This window comes from Microtus pennsylvanicus, chromosome 3 (genome assembly GCF_037038515.1).
Source record: "Microtus pennsylvanicus isolate mMicPen1 chromosome 3, mMicPen1.hap1, whole genome shotgun sequence".
Classification (NCBI taxonomy): Eukaryota; Metazoa; Chordata; class Mammalia; order Rodentia; family Cricetidae; genus Microtus; species Microtus pennsylvanicus.
In genome coordinates this window covers 99,331,028-99,349,864 of record NC_134581.1, presented here as the reverse complement: position 1 = coordinate 99,349,864, position 18,837 = coordinate 99,331,028, and the positions used below count along the sequence as shown (strand labels likewise).

Here is an 18,837-nt window from a genome sequence, read left to right as displayed (position 1 = left end):
GAGGCTGTAACCCAGGGTTTCATGTATGCTAGACAAGTGCTTTCCCAGCTGAGCCCCAACCTCTAGCTCAGGACCTATTTTAAATCATTCACTAGGAGGGGCAATAATTTCAAAGGTATATTTTTATTCGTTTTGTTATTTTCTTCAACCAGCATTTTATCCTATATCCTTAGGAGGAAGTTTTTCTGTCTAACCCATCCCCCACCCCTCACATCCCTCCAATCTCACCTGTGGCCCTACTTCTCCTGATTCACCTTTCAGACCTGGATATCCAGGAAGGCCCTTGGGGGACAAGAGATGGAGGAACACGGCTTGAGCAAGGTGGCTGTCTGGCATGGGTGCATCCCTCTTCCCAATGCAGACCCCTTACTCACCACAGGGCCTGGGCGCCCAGTGAGTCCCACTGGACCAGGGGGTCCTTTCATGGAGATCTGGAAAGACAGACAGAGCAAGAGTCCCCCACGAGACCACAGAATCATTGCTATAGTTAGAGTGAGCCTCCCCCAGTCACAGGTTGCAAATTTGTCCCCCAGTTCATATGTTGATAACACTTTGAGGAAGTTTGAAATTGGATGAAATCAGAGGGGTGGGGTCCCCATAGTGGCAATCAGTCTCATCCTAGAACATTTACAATGCACTCAATCAAGAGGCAGAGTTCTGCTCTGGGAACCATAAGCCTGAATCAGCTGTTCTTCATAAACCACCCAGGCTCAGGATTTCACCATAACAACAGAAACTCACAACAAGCATCTTCGGGAGGGAGGTCCTCTGTATCCCGAGCAGGCCTGCATGAACCTTTATTTCTGCCATCCCTCACACGGCACACTCACCTGAGCCTGCTGCAGTATCGCCTGCGCCTGGGCCTGCTGGAAGGACACTGGGGGGCCTTTCGATGAGCTGCTCGCCAAATGGAACTGAGGAGCAACCAGCAATAGTGAGTAGAGGTCCAGAGAAAGGCACCCGGCCAGAACTCCACTCCCCAAGCACGGGGCACCCCTCCTTACCGGCATCATAATTACGGTGCCAGGTAGACCCCGGATTCCATCAACACCTGGAATTCCTGGGAGGCCAGCAGGACCCTGAGAGAGGGAGGGAGACAGAGGGATGAACGGAACTGAGGTGGGGGTGGGAGACAGAAAAGGAGAGGGGAGAGAGAGGGAGAGACCCAAAGAAGACAGGGAGAGGGGAACAGTGAGAGAGAGAGAGAGAATCTGAGGAGAAAGAGAGAAGGGGGCAGAGAGAGGGAGACAGCGACAAAGGTGACATGAGAGAGATGGGGGGAGAACGGCAGAAATGGATGAACAAGGGAGACAGACATGGATGTAGGAGACAGGTGTGCACTCATGACTCAGCAGTTAGGAGCCCTTGATGTATGATCGTAAGGACTGGAGTTTGGATCCTAGCACCCAAGTGACAAGCCAAGCATCCCACAAAGGAATGCAACACAGTTTTCAGAGATCCAACGCCCCCTCCGGTCTCTGGACATGCACAGGTATGGGTACACGCATATTCATAGACACTCACTCACTTGCACGTGCACACACACGCACGCACACATACAGACATAAATAAGGAGAGCTTCACCAAGACAGCTCAGCAGGCCAGGGCCCATGCCGTGCCGCCTGGTGGCCTGATTTGATCCCTGGGATCCACATGGTGGAAGGAGAGAGCTGACTTCTGCAAGGCGTCCTCTGACCTCCATCAAGTGCCGGGGTAACTGCCACCACCCGACTTGTGCGCACACACACACAGAGAAAACGATAAATTAAGACATCATAAAATATTTAAAGACACACAAAACAGACATGAGGAGAAAAGTGGGATGGTTCCCAGTAACCAGTAGAAGGTGAGAGAGAAGGTTCACAGATGGGGTCAGAGTCACTTCAGGGACGGTGCTCCTGATTCCAGCCCCCACACCCACACATTCAAGTCTTCACACTCCCAACCTGAAGCCCCACCCCTGCAAAGGGGTGCACTCAGTGGGGAGTTTCTTACCGGTAGACCTCGGTCCCCAGGGAATCCTGGAGGGCCAGGAGGACCTGAAGGACCAGATATTCCCTGTGAAGACAGAAAAAAGAAGTCTCAGGAGATATAAAATTTGAGCTTGGTTGGCTTCTTACCCACCTTGTAACTTTGACTTCAGGCAGACTTCCCTGCACTCTCTGCCTTTTAGCCAGCTCCCCCATGGTCTGTGACCTGGACCACCCTCAACTTCACACCCTAGGTGTCTTTTTGACATATCGTTTGGTGCTGACTATCCAATGACCTCCAGACAACACTATAATCTAAGTGCTCTCTGTGCACACCTTTAATCCCAGCACAGGAGGCTGAGGCAGGAAGATCAAGAGACGGATTACAGTCAGGCAGTGGTGGCACACAACTTTAATCCCAGCACTCAGGAGGCAGGGGCAGGAGGATCTCTGTGAGTTTGAGGCCAGCCTGGTCTACAGAGTGAGTTCCAGGACAGGCTCCAAAGCTACAAAGAAACCCTGTCTTGAAAACCCAAAAGGTGGGGGCGGGAATGCAGTCTGGGCTACATAGTGAGATTGAGCTCAGCCTGGGCTTTATAAAGAGTAAGACAGAAGAGAGTGAGAGCAGCTACTTAGCGTCTAGCCACACAGCTGATTTGTACATGGACTCTAGAAGAAAGGGGGTGGGATGAGGACCAGTACTCACCCGGGGTCCTGGGGCTCCTGCAGGTCCCTCGAACTGCTGTCCCTGGAGGGAAAAATAAGTGTGAACCCTGTTCTCATGAGGCCCCCCAACCTCCTCCTACTCCCATTCTCTTACCCGCTCTATTCTCGCAGGCTCTCCTTTCTCTCCCTTTTCTCCAGCACCCTGGGGACAGTGGGCAGAAAGGAGATGTGAATCCAACCCCTGACTCCAATGTGGAAGGAGACAACTGTCTTCTGAAAGTCGCCCAGGTGAAGGGCGTCAAAGATCCTTATCACATGGCTTGGCCTCTTCCCCAGTGAGGCTGGCACCTTGCTCAACCCTGTGGCCACCCACAGGTAACTCATGGAGTCAGTGAGTGTGTGACACCCGTATGGCAAGTGAGTTACAACACTTGACACACGTGATGACTTATCTTCATTGCGTTTGGCAGGGCTTCTCTGTATAGCCCTGGCTGTCGTGGATCTCACTCTGTAGACCAGGCTGGCCTCGAACTCAGAGATCTGCCTGCCTCTGCCTCCCGAGTGCTGGGATTAAAGGTGTGCACCACCAAAGGCAACAGGATTTGAAACTGCCTCAGAGAGGCCAGGTGTGGTGGCAAACGCTTTAATCCCAGCACTTGCTGCTGGAGGTGGATGTGATGGGGAACATTGTCACCTCAACAGGCTCTAGACCCATCTAAAACAAGTCGCTTGGCATGCCTGTGGCCGAGGCAGGTGGCTCTCTGGACGTTTGAGGGCATCTGGGTCTACATAGGACATTGCAGGATAACCAGAGCTATATAATAAGACCCTTCTCAAAAATAAAATTAAATTAAAAAAAAGCCAGGCGGTGGTGGTGCACATCTTTAGTCGCAGCACTCAGGAGGCAGAGACAGGTGGATCTCTGTGAGTTTGAGGCCAGCCTGGTCTACAGAATGAATTCTAGGACAAGGTCCAAAGCTACAGAGAAACCCTGTCTCAAAAATAATAAAAACAAAATAATAAAATAATTAAAAACAACATCAAACTGAAACCACCTAGGAGATTGGTGAGATACCACTGTGGGTGTGCTCAGGTGTTTCCAGACAGAATACACTGAAGGAGGCATCCAGGGGGAAGAAGAAAGCCAGCAGAGAATCAGCACTCCCCAGTTACTGCATCCCCTTCTCCAGGAACTGAACCCCTCCACCATATCCTCCCATCTCTGTGATGGTCCCCTCCACCACATCCTCCCATCTCTATGATGGTCCCTCCACCACATCCTACATCTCTATTAAGGCCCCCTCCACCACATCCTCCCATCTCTATGATGCTCCCTCCACCACATCCTCCATCTCTATGATGCTCCCTCCACCACATCCTCCCATCTCTATGATGCTCCCTCCACCACATCCTCCCATCTCTATGATGCTCCCTCCATCACATCCTCCATCTCTATGATGGTCCCTCCACCACATCCTCCATCTCTATGATGCTCCCTCCACCACATCCTCCATCTCTATGATGCTCCCTCCATCACATCCTCCATCTCTATGATGCTCCCTCCACCACATCCTCCATCTCTATGATGCTCCCTCCACCACATCCTCCATCTCTATGATGGTCCCTCCATCACATCCTCCATCTCTATGATGCTCCCTCCACCACATCCTCCATCTCTATGATGCTCCCTCCATCACATCCTCCATCTCTATGATGGTCCCTCCACCACATCCTCCATCTCTATGATGCTCCCTCCACCACATCCTCCATCTCTATGATGCCCCCCTCCATCACATCCTCCATCTCTATGATGCCCCCCTCCATCACATCCTCCATCTCTATGATGCTCCCTCCACCACATCCTCCATCTCTATGATGCTCCCTCCATCACATCCTCCATCTCTATGATGGTCCCTCCATCACATCCTCCATCTCTATGATGGTCCCTCCACCACATCCTCCATCTCTATGATGCTCCCTCCACCACATCCTCCATCTCTATGATGCCCCCCTCCACCACATCCTCCATCTCTATGATGCTCCCTCCACCACATCCTCCATCTCTATGATGGTCCCTCCATCACATCCTCCATCTCTATGATGGTCCCTCCATCACATCCTCCATCTCTATGATGGTCCCTCCACCACATCCTCCATCTCTATGATGGTCCCTCCACCATATCCTCCCATCTCTGTGATGGTCCCTCCACCGCATCCTCCCATCTCTATGATGTCCCCTCCACCATATCCTCCCATCTCTGTGATGGTCCCTCCACCATATCCTCCCATCTCTGTGATGGTCCCTCCACCACATCCTCCATCTCTATGATGGTCCCTCCACCATATCCTCCCATCTCTGTGATGGTCCCTCCACTGCATCCTCCCATCTCTATGATGCTCTCCTCAAATGCATGAGACCTGGCAACTGTGGACTGATCCCTCTGAAATGTGAGCCAAACAGTCCTCTCCTCCCACCAGTTGTTTCTATCAAGTATTTTGTCACTGCGCCAAGCAGAGTAACAAACAGGACAAGAAGTCAAGAAGTCAGCGTTGGTCTCAGCTCCAACTCCTACTCCGCCAGCACCAAGGAGAACCAGACTGCCCCTCTAGACACTTCCACCCAAAGCTTTGACTTAGACACTATCTCTGTGCTCAGGAGACATCCCAAGCCTTTCTCCCCAACCTAGATGGGCTCCCCTGAGCTCTAGAATCTTCTAGTCATCCCTGGTTTGAAATCTTACTTGAATGTCAAACATTACAAATTCAAGACCCCCAGAGGTACTCGGCTTTCTACTTTGTCCTGACGCTCACTTGATGCCCTGCCACACAGCTGCCTTTCTCTGCTTCCTGCACTACTTTCCTTGCTGAGTCAAAAAAAAAAAAAAAAAAAAAAAAACTAGACAAGAAGCAGTCTAATGGTGGAAGAGCTTGCTTCAGCTTACCCTTTGAAGGGAAACATCATCACAGCATGGAAGGCGTCATGAGGCAGCTGGTCATGTTGTAGCCACAGCCATGAAGCAAGGCAAGAGCCTGAGTACTGGTACTCGCTCCCTTCCTCCTTTCAATTCAGTAGGAGACCCAGAGCTGGCGCCACCCACATTTATGGTGGGTCATCCCTCATTTAATCTAGTCTAGATAATGCCTCACAGACCTTCCCAGAGGCTTGTGTCTTCCATGAGCCTGTTGAGGTGACGAAGTTAACCAACACAAGCCCTCCAGCAACAAGAGCCAAGTATTCTTGCTAACACTGTTTCCCCGCTGACTCTCTGGCTCCCTCTACTGTCCACTCAGCAGTCAGGGCGCTCAGGGAGCTAGAAGCAGGGTTCCACTGGAAGTCAAGTGGCTTCTCATCCTGTTTAGACTAAAAGAGCCAGTTGCATCACTGGTCTCTGTCACACAGTTGAGTGCTTGGTAAACATTTTCAATTGCAACTGCACCAGGGTCACACAAAAGCAGCTGACACAAGGCAGACACAGTCAAGAGAAAGCGGGTATTCACATCCATCTCCTGATCCAACCCCTCTAGACTCACAGGAAAGATCTGGAACTCAGTCTGTAAAGACTGCTCTGCTGCCCGGAACTGGGGGCCCATGGTGGGGTCACCCCCTTCTTCATCCTCCTCAGTAGCCTCAATCTCTGGAGTCCACAGCTCAGTTTCAGCATCAGAGTCAAACTCCTGCTAAGGATATTGAGAACTGTCATCACCTTCACCACCCCGCGCCCTGGCCCAGCACCATCAACTCCCCCACCAACCTGCAAGACAGTGGCATTTTGTCCAGTAGTCACAGTGGTGGTGATGGCCAAGGGAGTGGGAGTCGGAGGCCAGTGGGGAACCGGCTCCTCTGTCTCAGGAGTATGGAGGAGAGTCTGCAGCAGGCATGGAAGGAGTGTCAGATGTGGAGCAAGGACAATCACGACAAAAAGGAGACAAAAGAAGAGCCAAGTCTCTCCCTCAGTGTTGCTTCCCACCGATGGTGGAGGGGGAGGGGAGAAGGGCAAGTGCCCTGCACAACTGGTCCAAGGCAGCCAGAGGCAGAACCAGCTACAGAGGAACAGAACAGGGCCAAGTCTCTCAGGCCTGGGAGCAGAACTGGATTGGCTCCAGGGCCCAGTGATTAAAGTCAAGAGCCAGCACTCAGGGCCAGACTCCCGGAAGCCCAACCTCACATGTCCTCTCTCAGGACAGCTCAGCAGTCAGCCAGCCAGGCTGCAGCTCCTCCAGCCTGGACAGCTGCAGAAGAACTGGGTCAAGGCAGAGAAGGAAAGCCATGGGGTGTAGGTCAGAATCAGGGGCTGACGAGGGCATGTTACTCTTGGAATTCATGTGGAATAGAAAGATCTGGAACCAACATGTAGCTAACAGTCAGTGACCAACCCCTCCAACCAAGGACTTCAAGCAGTGACCCAACCAATGACTTTGGACCCACCTGTCAATAACCTACAAAATCAACCCAAATTATTCCAAGGATCAGTGACTGTTAAGTGAGCCCCACCTTCACGATTCCCACCAAAGGCTCCAAACAGATACCCTCCCATCCAGGGATCCGACTGTGACCCCAACCAGTGGAATCATCCAACAAAAATCACTATTTAGTGATCCCCGAAATAATGAGCCTTCTCTGGGGTCCCCAATCAATTATTCCACTAACAGTGACCTCATCATGTCTTCCAGTAATCTCCTTAACAAATAACCCTTCACCTTTAATTTTTAACTAGTGTGTTGATTCCTTCTAAGTCAACTTGAGCCAACCTAAAACCCCCTGGCAAAGAGCTTCTGTGAGTGATTGTCTAGATCAGGCGGGCGGGTGGCGTGTCCCTGGGAAATTGCCTTGATTGTTAACTGATGTGGAAAGACCCAGCCCACTAGGGCTGGCACCTCCTAGGCAAGGGTTCTGAACAGTATAAGAAAAGCAAAAGCTAGCTGAGAGCAAGCAAGCAGGCAAGAATCCATGGGTTTATTCTCTCTCTGCTGCCACTGTGGATGCAACACTTGAAGCTGCTGCTCCGACTTCCCAAAAATAACAGACTGAGACTGTAAGATGAAATAAGCCCCTCTTTCCGCCAAGTTGCTTTGGGCCGGGATAGATGTGGGGCTTCTGCTTTTGTTTTCAAGTGTGTGTGTGTGTGTGTGTGTGTGTGCGCGCGCGCGCACTCACTGGAGCACCGCAAGTGCAGATCACTGGCAGGGGCATCAGATCCCTTGGAACTGGAGCTACAGGCTGTCAGGATCCAGGTAAACGGGTGCTTGGAACTGAACCCAGTCTCCAATGCAAGAGCAGCAAGAGCTCCTGACTGCTGCACCCTCTCCCCCGCCCCTTGCTCAGGATATTTGAGCTCCTAACTGCTGCACCATCTCTCCAGCCCCTTGCTCAGGATATTTTAGCGCAGCAATAGGAATGGGGCTGCATAGAATGCTGTCCTCCAGGGCTATCCTTAATAGCTATTGCCATCTTCATGGAAAGCAACTATGACTATGAAAGACCCTCAAGACCCAGCCTGTGGCCACTCTCTTACAGAGGGAGGTGGTGAGGAGGCCACTGGCCCCTCATCAGAGATTCCAACCACTCTCCCCCATATCCCTCTCCCCGCTGTCTGTAACTCTGCCCAGGCTGCACATGGTCTCCTGATCTCTGGAAAGCAAAGAGTACTGAGGTGTAAGGAAGAGGATCCAGCTGTGCAGCTAAGGGGAAAGTAAGCATTCACACTTAGGGTGACTGCTCAAGGGTGTGTACCCTCACCTTAGCTCTGTAAGTACACCCCACCAACTCACTGGTTCCCCAAACTAGATCCGAGTGAAATCGTGCCTTAGTTGGTCCTTAGTTCCCTATCTGTCTTCCCAGGAAAGTTCACCAACAAAGACCACCAAAACACCAACAGCCTCCTAGTGAGACCTCCAGCTAGGAGCTCCCTACTGTTACCTCAGTGAACACTTCCTCAACCAGCAATACTAAACAGCACCCTCAGGAAGTGAGGGTGATCAGGATGTGACATCTGTCACCATGGACCTCCAGGCTGACTGGGCTGTTCTAGTTGGTGAGGCAGGTGTCCCCTTCTTCCCTCCCTGCTCTATGTGTGTATCTCCTGAAATTAAAGTTCAAAGTGGATGACCTTCCCTGATGGGGTATGGGAGTGTCTCAGGATGAGTTCCCAGATGGAGCCCTCACCAATGACCCTCAGCAGTGAACCCCACACACTGGCACAATAACCATGCAGCTGTAACCAGTTACCCCACCTGATGAACACCCTACTGTTAAGAACACATCATGAACCTCATCGTCATCAGGTCCTCTTGTGTTCAGAGGTGTCTCCTCCAGCTCCTCCCGACTGGAATAGACATGGGGGAGCCCCTGATGCAGGACCTGGCATCACCCTTGGCTGAGAGAACCAAACCTCAGGTGTCGGGCCCTGGGAACCAACACAAAGATGAGGGGCCAGAGATGGGTGATCAGGAAGCAAAGAGAGAGAGGTCTCAGATTCTTACCTGGTTCTCGGGGGCACCAGGGGTTGGGCTCAGCCTTGAGGCCTCCTTGTTCTTTTTCTTTCTTCCCTTCCCCTTTCGACCCCGCCCCTTCTTTCCTTTGCCCTTGCGACGTGGGGTGGTTGTTTCAGGTTCATCCTTGGGGACCTGAGGAAAGGGTTCTAGTCAGGACTAAAGACTCTCCCCCCTTTGGAAATGCTATCGCCTGACTCCCTGAGGGCCACGACACGGTTCATAGTTGTCATTCAACTACGCGTGTGTGTATGTGTGTAGAGTGTGTTCAAGTGTGAGCACATGCACACAGAGGCCAGAGGTCAGCTTTGGGTGTTATTCCTCAGGCACCAGCACCTTTGTTATTGCTGTGGAAACAGTTTTTCACTGGCCTGGAGCTCACCAGTTAAGCCAGGCTGACAGGCCAGCGAGCCCCAGGGGTCTTCCTGCCTTTGCCTTCCCAGCACGAGGGTTACAAGTGCCATCACGTTCAGCTTTTCCACGCAGACTCTAAGGACCAAACAGGTCCTGGTGCTCGAAAGTGAGCCAGGTTTCCTGACTGAACCATCTTCCCCATCCCCGGACTGATTTTCTGTTGTTGTTGTTGTTGTTGTTGTTGTTGTTGTTGTTGTTGTTGTTGTTGTTGTTGTTGTTGTTGGAGATAGGGTTCTACTACCTAGCCTAGGTTGCCCTCCATGTCCTCTGGCATCAGCCTCCTGAGTACCGAGGCGACGTGTGTGCCTCACTACACCTGGCTTACGGTTAAAGTCATCTTCTGGAATTAGTCCTGCGTTCAGGGTCTAAAGTTGCTCAGCTCTTTGTTTCTGGGTCATAGTCCACTCTTTCTTGATACCTAGAGCCAGGGATGACTCGCCTGCCACCTGGAGCCCCTCACTCACCTCTGTGGCTGGGGAACCTGGGGTTTCACAGTCAGGGAGGTAGTGTTCACAGGCCCGGAAGGCAGCCTGAGGGTCTGCAATTAACAGCAGCTCCTGGATGTCTCCCTGTGCAGGAGGAAAAGGAGCCATAGGATGATCCTGGCCCATGCTCCCCAGCATTTCTCTGCCCCTTCCTGCCATAGAGCCTCAGCTTCCCACCCAGGGCACCCTAAGGAGGGGAAACCTGTAGCCCCTCCACCTGTAACTCACCAAATCCATGACACCACAGGACAAAACACACCCAGTGTGACAGTTAAGCTTGCCAACTTTTAAAATTACACTGATTTATTTAAAGTATGTATGCATACATGCACAAGTGTGCCAGGAAGCTCGCATGTGGAGGTGAGAGGACAGCCTTCAGGATTGAATTCTCTCCTTCCACCACACAAATTTCGGGTTTGAACTCAGGCCCACGGGCTTGGTGGCAAGCACCTTTACTGACTGAGCCATGCCCTGGATGCTGGATCCCTGGATCCATGGGCCCCTGCATCATGTGGTGGTCTCAGCGACCTGTCCCAGCGCTTACTCAAGCAGGGACCAAGTATACGTCACATGGTGACCTGATCGCTTGTTGATTTACTAATGGTCTAGTGTATGGTGCTGCCTTCCCTCAGCTCTGTGGGGCTAGGTGGAAGCTGGGCTCTCTCCTTCTCTGCTCTCTTCTAGTTTAGGCTGAAGACAAAGCTCCCCAGCCTCTGCCTCAGTTTCCCCTGCCACTGAACTCCACACCTCAAAAGTCTCCTCCCTGCTGTCCTGGGTTCCCATCATGGTAAGTCCATCTGTGCGGATAAGCCGAGGTCCCTGACCAGACACGGGCGGCTGAGGTTCACAGTCAGTCACCAGGGTCAGTTTGTCACCGCTCAAGCTGACCGCCACACGGTGCCACCTGCAAGGGGAATGAGTCTCAGTGCACAGATTTCCGCAGGGTACCCTTTCCCCTTTCCCATACTCACCTGCCATCCATGAGGGTGACCTGCTCGGGGAAGGGCCTGAAGGAGTCGCCAAGGAGACCCAGAGCTGGCCCCAGTGTCAGCCCCAGCTGCCGGATGCCCTTCTCATCGTAAATGGACAGAAGGACAGACTGATTGGCTGGCTGGCCCCGCACAGTGAACAGCACCGAAAAGTCCTCGGGAAATTGCCCATCTTTGCCGGCAGAGGAGAAGGGGGCAGTTAGACCACCAGGGAGACTTCACCCTTCCAGGATGGCCCCACCCCAGCCTTCCTGCCCTGACTCACCTGGAAAGAGCTGCCACGTGGGGACACTGAGCAGGCTGGACTTGTCCACCCGGAATGCTCGGTCACCATGTGGAGTTCTCTGGGGACACATGCCAGGCCCCTCAGCAACCCCAGCTTGGTTCCTGTGCACCCCCAAGGCTTCCAGAACATCCACAGGCTCCACTATAGAGAGATGGCAGGGTGAGGAGGCGTGGTCAGAACTGGCTCAGGAGTCAGACCCGACCGCATGGCCCCCAGTCCTGAGAGCTACTCAGAAAGCTGAGGCAGGAGGACCTCCACCTGGTCTGCCAGAGTGTTCAAGGTCACACTGAGCAACTTAACAAGACTTTGTCTGAAAGTTGGGATGGAAACAAACAAAACTCTCAACTCCAAAAGACTTAGTCAGAGTTTGGGGGCTCCCCCCTCCCCCAAGTCCAGGGAGCAGCAGGCAGCCTGGGACCAGCAGCCCTTCCCCCACAATCCCACAGATGTCACCGCTACATCAGTCTATTGACTCTGGTTTGTTTTTTTTTTTCTCCTAAGTTTTTGGTGAGAAAAAAAAAAAAAGCTGACCTAGTTCTATGATGAATCAAAGGTTCCTGGCCAGATCCCCAGAACCAAGCCTTCCCCTTCTCTCTTCGCCCCCACACTGGCTCCTTGGGCAGTTTCCCGGCATGGAGCCCCCTTGCTAGGGAAAACCCACAAGAGGAAAAAGGATGTGTTTGTGGGGGTGCACTCTTCTTAGACTCTCTAACCTCCTACCTTGGATCCCCAGCCCATGGCCCTCTCCCTCCTATTCTCCCATCTAACTCCCCCTGGCATCCTCCATCCGGGTCCCTCATCTAACTTCTGCTCTGACCTCTTCCTTTATCTTTCCCTGTTCCTCCGTCTCACCTGGGACCAGTCTTATCATCTTCCCATCTCCTCCTTCTGACTTCTATTTCTGATAACCCTCCCCCTCTCTCATCCCAGAAAAGAAAGAATTGGTCTGGCCCAAAAGGCCCCTAATCCAAGCCATCCTCGCAGCCCCGCCCAGGCAGCTTGAACACTCTTAACTGGATCCACATGGCTTGGGTAGGGCGGGTAAGGACTTCCCCTGGGCCCAAAGCCCCTGGCCTGTCCCCTCCCCTAGCAAACTGTCCCACTAACCCCCTGACCCAGACTCTTGGCAGGATCCAGGTTCTGAGGAATCTGCCATGACCTCACTCCAGGGTGGCTCAGCTGACTTCATCACTGAAAACTGGGTTGGGGGACCAGACTTGGGGAGGAAGGGACCTGGATGAAGCCCTCCATCCCAACCCCCCCGCCTTTGCCTCCCAAACTCTGCGGAGTTCTGTTCCCATCCCTTCATCCTTGTCCCTGCCCGTTCTACCTTCTCTTTGTCCCACTATCCATGGCTCAATTCTGAACCAATCAACAATCAATCTTGCTTTCTTGGTATTCTGTCCTCTCTCTTTCTCTCTCTCTCCCTCTCCCATCTGTAATTGTCTCTTCAGTGGCCAGGCTGTCATTAAGAGGTATTTGGATTATAGCCCCCCTGGGGCTCAATTTGGGCTCTCAGGCTCTGCTAACCACAAGGGTCATTCCCCAGTGGACCATTCCAGCTGTCCCCTCTAGACTGGGAGCCCCTGGGAAGATTTAGATCCACAACATCCTCCAGTAGAGCACTCTGCCCAGCTCAGTTTGTTTTTGTTTTCGTGATCCTACCTTAAACCAGGCTGGCCTTGAACTCCCGACCCTCTGTTGCTCACCTCCACAGCGCTAAGATGACAGACACACACTGCCATACCCATTTATACAGTGCAGGGATGGAACACAGGGATTTGTGCATGCTAGATGAATACTCTACCAGCTGAGCTGTATCCTAGCACAAACTCCAATTCCTATGCAGTAGGATAAGAGGATCTCCCCTTGGTCACTGCGAACTCCCATTTCAAAAGTCCTTACGGCCATCTAACCGGAATCACTCTTGCTTCGATTTCCAGTCCTCGCTGCAATGACCTTTCAGCAGCTAACTGCCCTTTCCCTCGCATGGCTCCGTGACAAGGAGGCACACAAGAGCCATTGAGTCCTCCCCCACATACACACCCCTCTCCCTGCCTTGGTCAAGGCGTCTAGGGAGGCCTGGTAGAGTGTAAGATGTGGAGGGAAGCAGAGAGGGAGCAGGCTGGATCGTGGATGGAATTCCCCAAAAATTCATGCATGAAAATTTTTGCAAGCATGGGACTTGCCACTGGTTGAGGTATAAGCAGTTAATTAGATAAAAAGGTTTAAGGACTTGACGAGATGGCTTAGCAGGGGAAGGTACTTGCTGCCAGGCCTGATGACCTGAATTTGATCCCAGGAACCCACAAGGTGGAAGGAGAGACAGCTCTCTCCTTCAAGTTGTCTGACCTCCACATGTGTACTGTGGCATGCACGTACATACACACACACACGAAATTAATGTAAAAAAGAAAGTTCTAAACCTGATGCCATTGTTCAGCATGAGTGGGGGCCCTGGCAGCAAGATTTCCACACCATATACCCCACAAGCCAGACTTGCCACAGGAGATGGAGCCATTAACCCCAAGGAGATGTCTCCCACGCCATGCAGGGGAAAATCTGACCAAATTACTGAGTGGGCGGCTGGCTATGGAAGATGACAGCATTCGCCTGTGGACCGTGGGGAAGCATGTGTGAGAATCTGAAAACACAGGAGTGATCTTCTGTCCGGGTGGCAGATGGGGTTGCCTGGGTGTGGCCTGCGTTGCACATTCCTGGAGTCCCAGGGGTCTTGTATTCTGAGGTCACATGACCCCGAGGTTGTGAGAGCGTGAGAATGGGGCATAGGCCAGCACGGGGTTCTCCACGTGGGCAGGAACCTCCTAATACTGAGCAGAAATTAGGAACGTGGGGTCTGTGTATGCCGGTGGCCTCTGAGGGACAGAATGCATCCTCCTTTACTTCTGGAAGATGATCTAGATCATAGAAGCCCTGGTCATCCATCACTTGGAGAATCATCGTGTCCTCTGACCATTGCCACACGCAGAACCCTAAGAGGCAGAACCCTAAGAGGCGTGGTTGGGGCTCCAGGCCAGATGCTCACAGCTGGGCATGCGTCAGCGATGACTCACCCGTCCCTTAGCCCTGGGGACCCTCTTGGGGACCCTGAGAAATTCTTCAGCAAAAATCACCCCAGGATCTTGCAGCTGGGGTGCGATGCAACTTCCACTTGACCACCCCTGCAGGCACTCAGCCCCACTTCGTCCCTCGCCTCACCCGCCTCGCCCCTCGCTGCCGCCCTCCCGAGGGCCCTGTCCATGGTGCTGATGTTGTGGCTCTAGGGAGAAGGGTGGGGGAGGGGATGTGGGGGAGGGGAACCAATTTCGGGCAAAGACGTGCAAAAGGGTCAGAGAGATGGCTAAGGTGGGGTGCTTGCCGCCAAGCCTAATGACCTGAGTTCAATACCAGGGACCCACACGGTGGAAGGAGACCTGACCCTCGAAAGTATCATCTCAGCTACACACACTCTGTGGCACAAGTGTACGTACACACATACACACACAGAGATAGATGATAGATAGATAGATAGATAGATAGATAGATAGATAGATAGATAGATAGATAGATAGATAGATAGATAGATAGATAGACAAAGATAATTTTAAATAGAGTTCCTGATATGCCAGCCTCAGAATCAGTCACTCATGTTCCCACATGCAATCATATAAACCCCCAAATCCCAACGACAGCCAACCAAAGACAAATAAACACATCGGTAACACACACGATTGCTCTAAAATTCATCCCCATGGTTTAGGGGTGAAACTTGGTAGAGACAGTGCTTCCCTAGCATGCTGGTGGTCCTGGAGTCCAGCACTGCAGAACCTGGCATCCAGCATCTGGAGGATAGAGGCAGAAGGATTGGAAGTTCAAGGCTACAGCCTGGCTACATGAGACCCTATTTCTTTCATGTAACAGACCGGGGGGTGGGGGAGGACGGGGACGGGACGGTTACAGCGCCAGGGCCACGCTGAACTCTCACATCTGATTGCACACTCTTCCAGGGACTGCCCTGTCACCCACATTTACACAATCCCAGTCAACCCTCACCCCCAAGTGCACACAAACCTCTGTAAACTACAGGTTGTTTTTTTAAGGCAAGCTCTCATATAGCTCAACCTCATATAGCCTCAACTTCCTAGTCCTGGGGTACATATGTACCATTATGCTGGATTTTATTGGTACCGAGGATGGACCCCAGAACTTAGTACATGCTAGAAAAGCTGTCTACCAACTGAGCTACAGCCCTATGCTCCACCGACCCACCCCGTTCCTCTTTAGAGACTGGGTCTGCTTCTGCAGCCAAAGATGCCCTTGAATTCAGGTAGCCCAGACTAGTCTTGAACCAGCAATCCATCTGACTTTTCCTCTGGAGTGTTGGGATTGCACCACGCCCGCAGCATTCATCTTCACACGCCAGCTCGTAAACACAGACACACGTTTCCTGGCAACAGCCCCCTCCCCAGAGTCACATAACACACACCAGCTAGAACTAGACCCTAGGGTCTCCATATCACCATGACACCCGTTACGAATGATCTCTCCCTTGCACACACGTCTTGGGGTCTCCCTTGCACCCCCAAATGCCATTCCAGCCCTTCGTCCCGCCTCACCAGCCAGCGTCCAGGACACGAGCTGCAGGGAGGCCAGGAGCAGGCAGAGGCCGGCCCGAAGCTGGTTCAGTCTCCGGCCGTCTCTCATCCCAGCGGGGCCCCAGTGCGCCTAGGCCAAGGGGGAAGTGGACTGGGCTGCGGAGGAGCAGCCACTCTGGGCACCCCGAGGCTGTGAGGATCTGCAGGAGACTGCCTGAGACCCCGCCCTGGCCGCGCCCTGCACTCTAGCGCCCTGGCCGGGCGGGGCCTGGGCAGCAGGCGGGGGAGACCCACAGCCGCACGGAAAAAGTTTGCGAAGTGGGCGCCACACGCTGATTGGCTGGCTGAGATCTGTGGCCCTTCTTGCCGGACTCCACTACTTGGAAGATGGGTCACACCCACCAGCCCTAGACTCCCGGAGTGGGGGCGGGGGAGTCCCAGAGTAATGCTAAATCTTCGCCTTTGGCGGGCTCTTTGCCTAGTTCTCTCAAAGGCTGTTTCAGCGCGATCAAACCTTCAACCTCAGAGCTAGCGAGTTAGCTCAGTAGGGAGCAGCACTTGCCACTAAGACTAATAATGATCTCTGTCCCGGAATCCACATAACGGAGAGAACTGACTCTCAAGAGCTGTCCTCTGACTTCCACAGTCTCCACCCTGGACACAAAAAAATTAAAGCACCTAAACTAAAGACGTAGTGGCGCACACCTTCAATCCCAGCACTTGGGAGGTAGAAGGCAGGTGGAATTCTGTGAGTTCGAGGTCAGCCTGGTCTACAGAGTGAGTACCAAGACAGCCAGAGGTGCCTCAGAAAATATATAAATAAAAGCAAGCCTTCAGCCTCCCCTCAGACATGGAATTGATACTCTTTCTGTCTCAAGACCCGCAAAGGAAGGGGGACCTCCCAGCATCACCCAAAGCCTGCTCTTCGGGACCCCAGTTCTTCCATAATCCTCACCTCAGATCCCCAAACTGTCCTAGCTACTCTCTACCCCTCCACTAGTCCACATGCACCTTGGAATTTGGAATTGGATGCCTGGTACCATCCTTAAACTCTCACCGTGGATTCCAAACACGTCTAGCCTTCCATCCAACTTCCGTGTACATCCATGTGTTTGTGTGTGCATGGGGTGGGGGTGTGCACACGTATACACAGTATCTGGAGATCGGACGGACGCTGGCCGTCTTTCTCTGACATCTTCCATCTTTACCTTTTGTGGCAAGGTCTCTCATCAAACCTGGAGTTCTCCAGTTTGGCTAGGCTAGGCTGGCCACTGACCCCCGTGGGTCCTCTGTCTCTCTCTCCACAGGGATTGCTCCAGGCTGATGCACTACGGTTTTTCTATGGGTGCTGGGGATCTGAACTCAGATCCCTGGATTCAGGTCCTCACGCTTATGCAGCAAACACTTGAGACTGAGCCATCTCTCCCTCTCAAACTCTATTTTTCTTTCCACTTTATGGAGTGGGGATGGAACCCAATGCTTCTTCTTATTAAATGAACAGTCTGCCACTGAGCCACACCCCAGGCTGTCCCGCAAGCTTTTAATCCCCAAAGAAAGAAATTGGCTTCCAGCCCTCCATTCCTTCTGCCTCACCCTGAGATCATTCAAGAGAGACGCCCCAGTTCTAAACCTTCATCAAATGAGACTTCCCAGGGTGCCCAACCCCATCCTGCTCTCAGCTGACTGGCACAGACAGGCAGGAGTCAGGGGAATTCGCCCAGGGAAAAACCTAAGAGATGAGGCTGTTTCCAAGTGCCACTCACAGGGAACTGGGAGGTGCCAGACCAGAGAGCTCACTCCCAGCCTGGGTTCCTCAGACAAAGAGTCTCTGTCCCTGGGGAGAGGGGGTGGGGCCCTGTGTGGCTGGAAGAGATGGGGTTCCCTACTGTGGAGGGAGAAGAGAGAATCTCCTCTCCCCAGAGACAGCCTTTTCCAAATAAAAGGTCATCACAAGTCCCTAGCCCTGGCCACCTTGCTAGGAAGTTCTTCCAGGAGTCTAACTTTTTTCAGCATTTATTTATTCTTCGTGTGTGCACGTGCATGCACGTTCTATGTCACAACTCTCCAGGATAGTTAAAAGACAGTTTGGGGGAGTCAGTTGTCCCTTCTTCTACCATGCAAGTCCCTGGAATTGAACTCAGGCCACTGGGCTTAGCAGCAGAAACCTTTATCCACTGAGACACCCGGCTATCCCTTGTCTCACTTCTTGACATCCAACTGGGAGGAGATGCTGGGACAAAAGCCAGGCCTTGTGAACAAGTTGTGTCTGCACTTGCTCTGACTGACTCCTGTCAGTGAAGACTTCCGGGAACTCTCTTTCTCTTCCCCGGCAACTAGACCTTTGCTGTGCAGCGATAGTGAGAGAGAGAGAGCAGTCACTCACTCTGTAAACTCACTGACACACCATAAGAAAGCTTCTAGACTCACTTATAAGCCAAGCCGCGGGGGTATGAACTGTGATCCTAGCACCTGAGAGGCCAAGAGTCTCAATTTCAAATCACCTGGGCTACAGAGGGGGACCATGTCTCCAAAACCACAAAAAGTTGGGGGGCTGGTGAGAGGGCCACAGGGAGAAGATGCTTGTTGTCAGGAACCCACAAGGTAAAGGAAGAGCGCCCCCACACCTGCCCACTGACCTCCAAGTGCCTGCCATGGCATGTGGGCACTCACACTCACAAATAGATAAATGTAGATTTTAAAAAGAAAAATGACCAGGTGTGGTGACTGAAGAATGAATGCGTGCATTAGAGTACTACTCAGCGGTAAAAAATAATGACATTTTGAATTTTGCATGCAAATGAATGGAAATAGAGAACACTATCCTGAGTGAGGTAACCCAGACCCAAATAAATGAATATGGTATGTACTCACCCATTAGTGGACTCTAGCCATAAACAAAGGACATTGAGCCTATAGTTCACAAGCCTAGAGAAGCCAAATAAC

General features: G+C 52.3%; 1 protein-coding gene across 2 annotated transcripts in view; it reads right to left on the bottom strand.

Annotated features, from left to right (window-relative positions):
* Col5a3 (collagen type V alpha 3 chain) overlaps positions 1 to 16,106 on the bottom strand; it is a 52,461-nt gene extending 36,355 nt beyond the window's left edge. The window contains exons 1-15 of one of the 2 annotated variants that reach the window (XM_075966693.1): positions 15,916 to 16,106; positions 11,279 to 11,440; positions 10,996 to 11,185; positions 10,772 to 10,928; positions 10,004 to 10,108; positions 9,117 to 9,260; positions 6,389 to 6,502; positions 6,168 to 6,314; positions 2,791 to 2,838; positions 2,677 to 2,718; positions 1,996 to 2,058; positions 1,005 to 1,079; positions 831 to 914; positions 375 to 431; positions 229 to 282 (exon numbers count right to left, since the gene is read on the bottom strand). In XM_075966693.1, the coding sequence (XP_075822808.1) occupies positions 229 to 282; positions 375 to 431; positions 831 to 914; positions 1,005 to 1,079; positions 1,996 to 2,058; positions 2,677 to 2,718; positions 2,791 to 2,838; positions 6,168 to 6,314; positions 6,389 to 6,502; positions 9,117 to 9,260; positions 10,004 to 10,108; positions 10,772 to 10,928; positions 10,996 to 11,185; positions 11,279 to 11,440; positions 15,916 to 16,003 (1,530 nt within the window). In that variant the 5' untranslated portion in view covers positions 16,004 to 16,106. The remainder of the gene's footprint in view (positions 1 to 228; positions 283 to 374; positions 432 to 830; positions 915 to 1,004; positions 1,080 to 1,995; positions 2,059 to 2,676; positions 2,719 to 2,790; positions 2,839 to 6,167; positions 6,315 to 6,388; positions 6,503 to 9,116; positions 9,261 to 10,003; positions 10,109 to 10,771; positions 10,929 to 10,995; positions 11,186 to 11,278; positions 11,441 to 15,915) is intronic. The other variant, XM_075966694.1, reaches the window with a different exon arrangement.
* Positions 16,107 to 18,837: the final 2,731 nt, after the last annotated feature.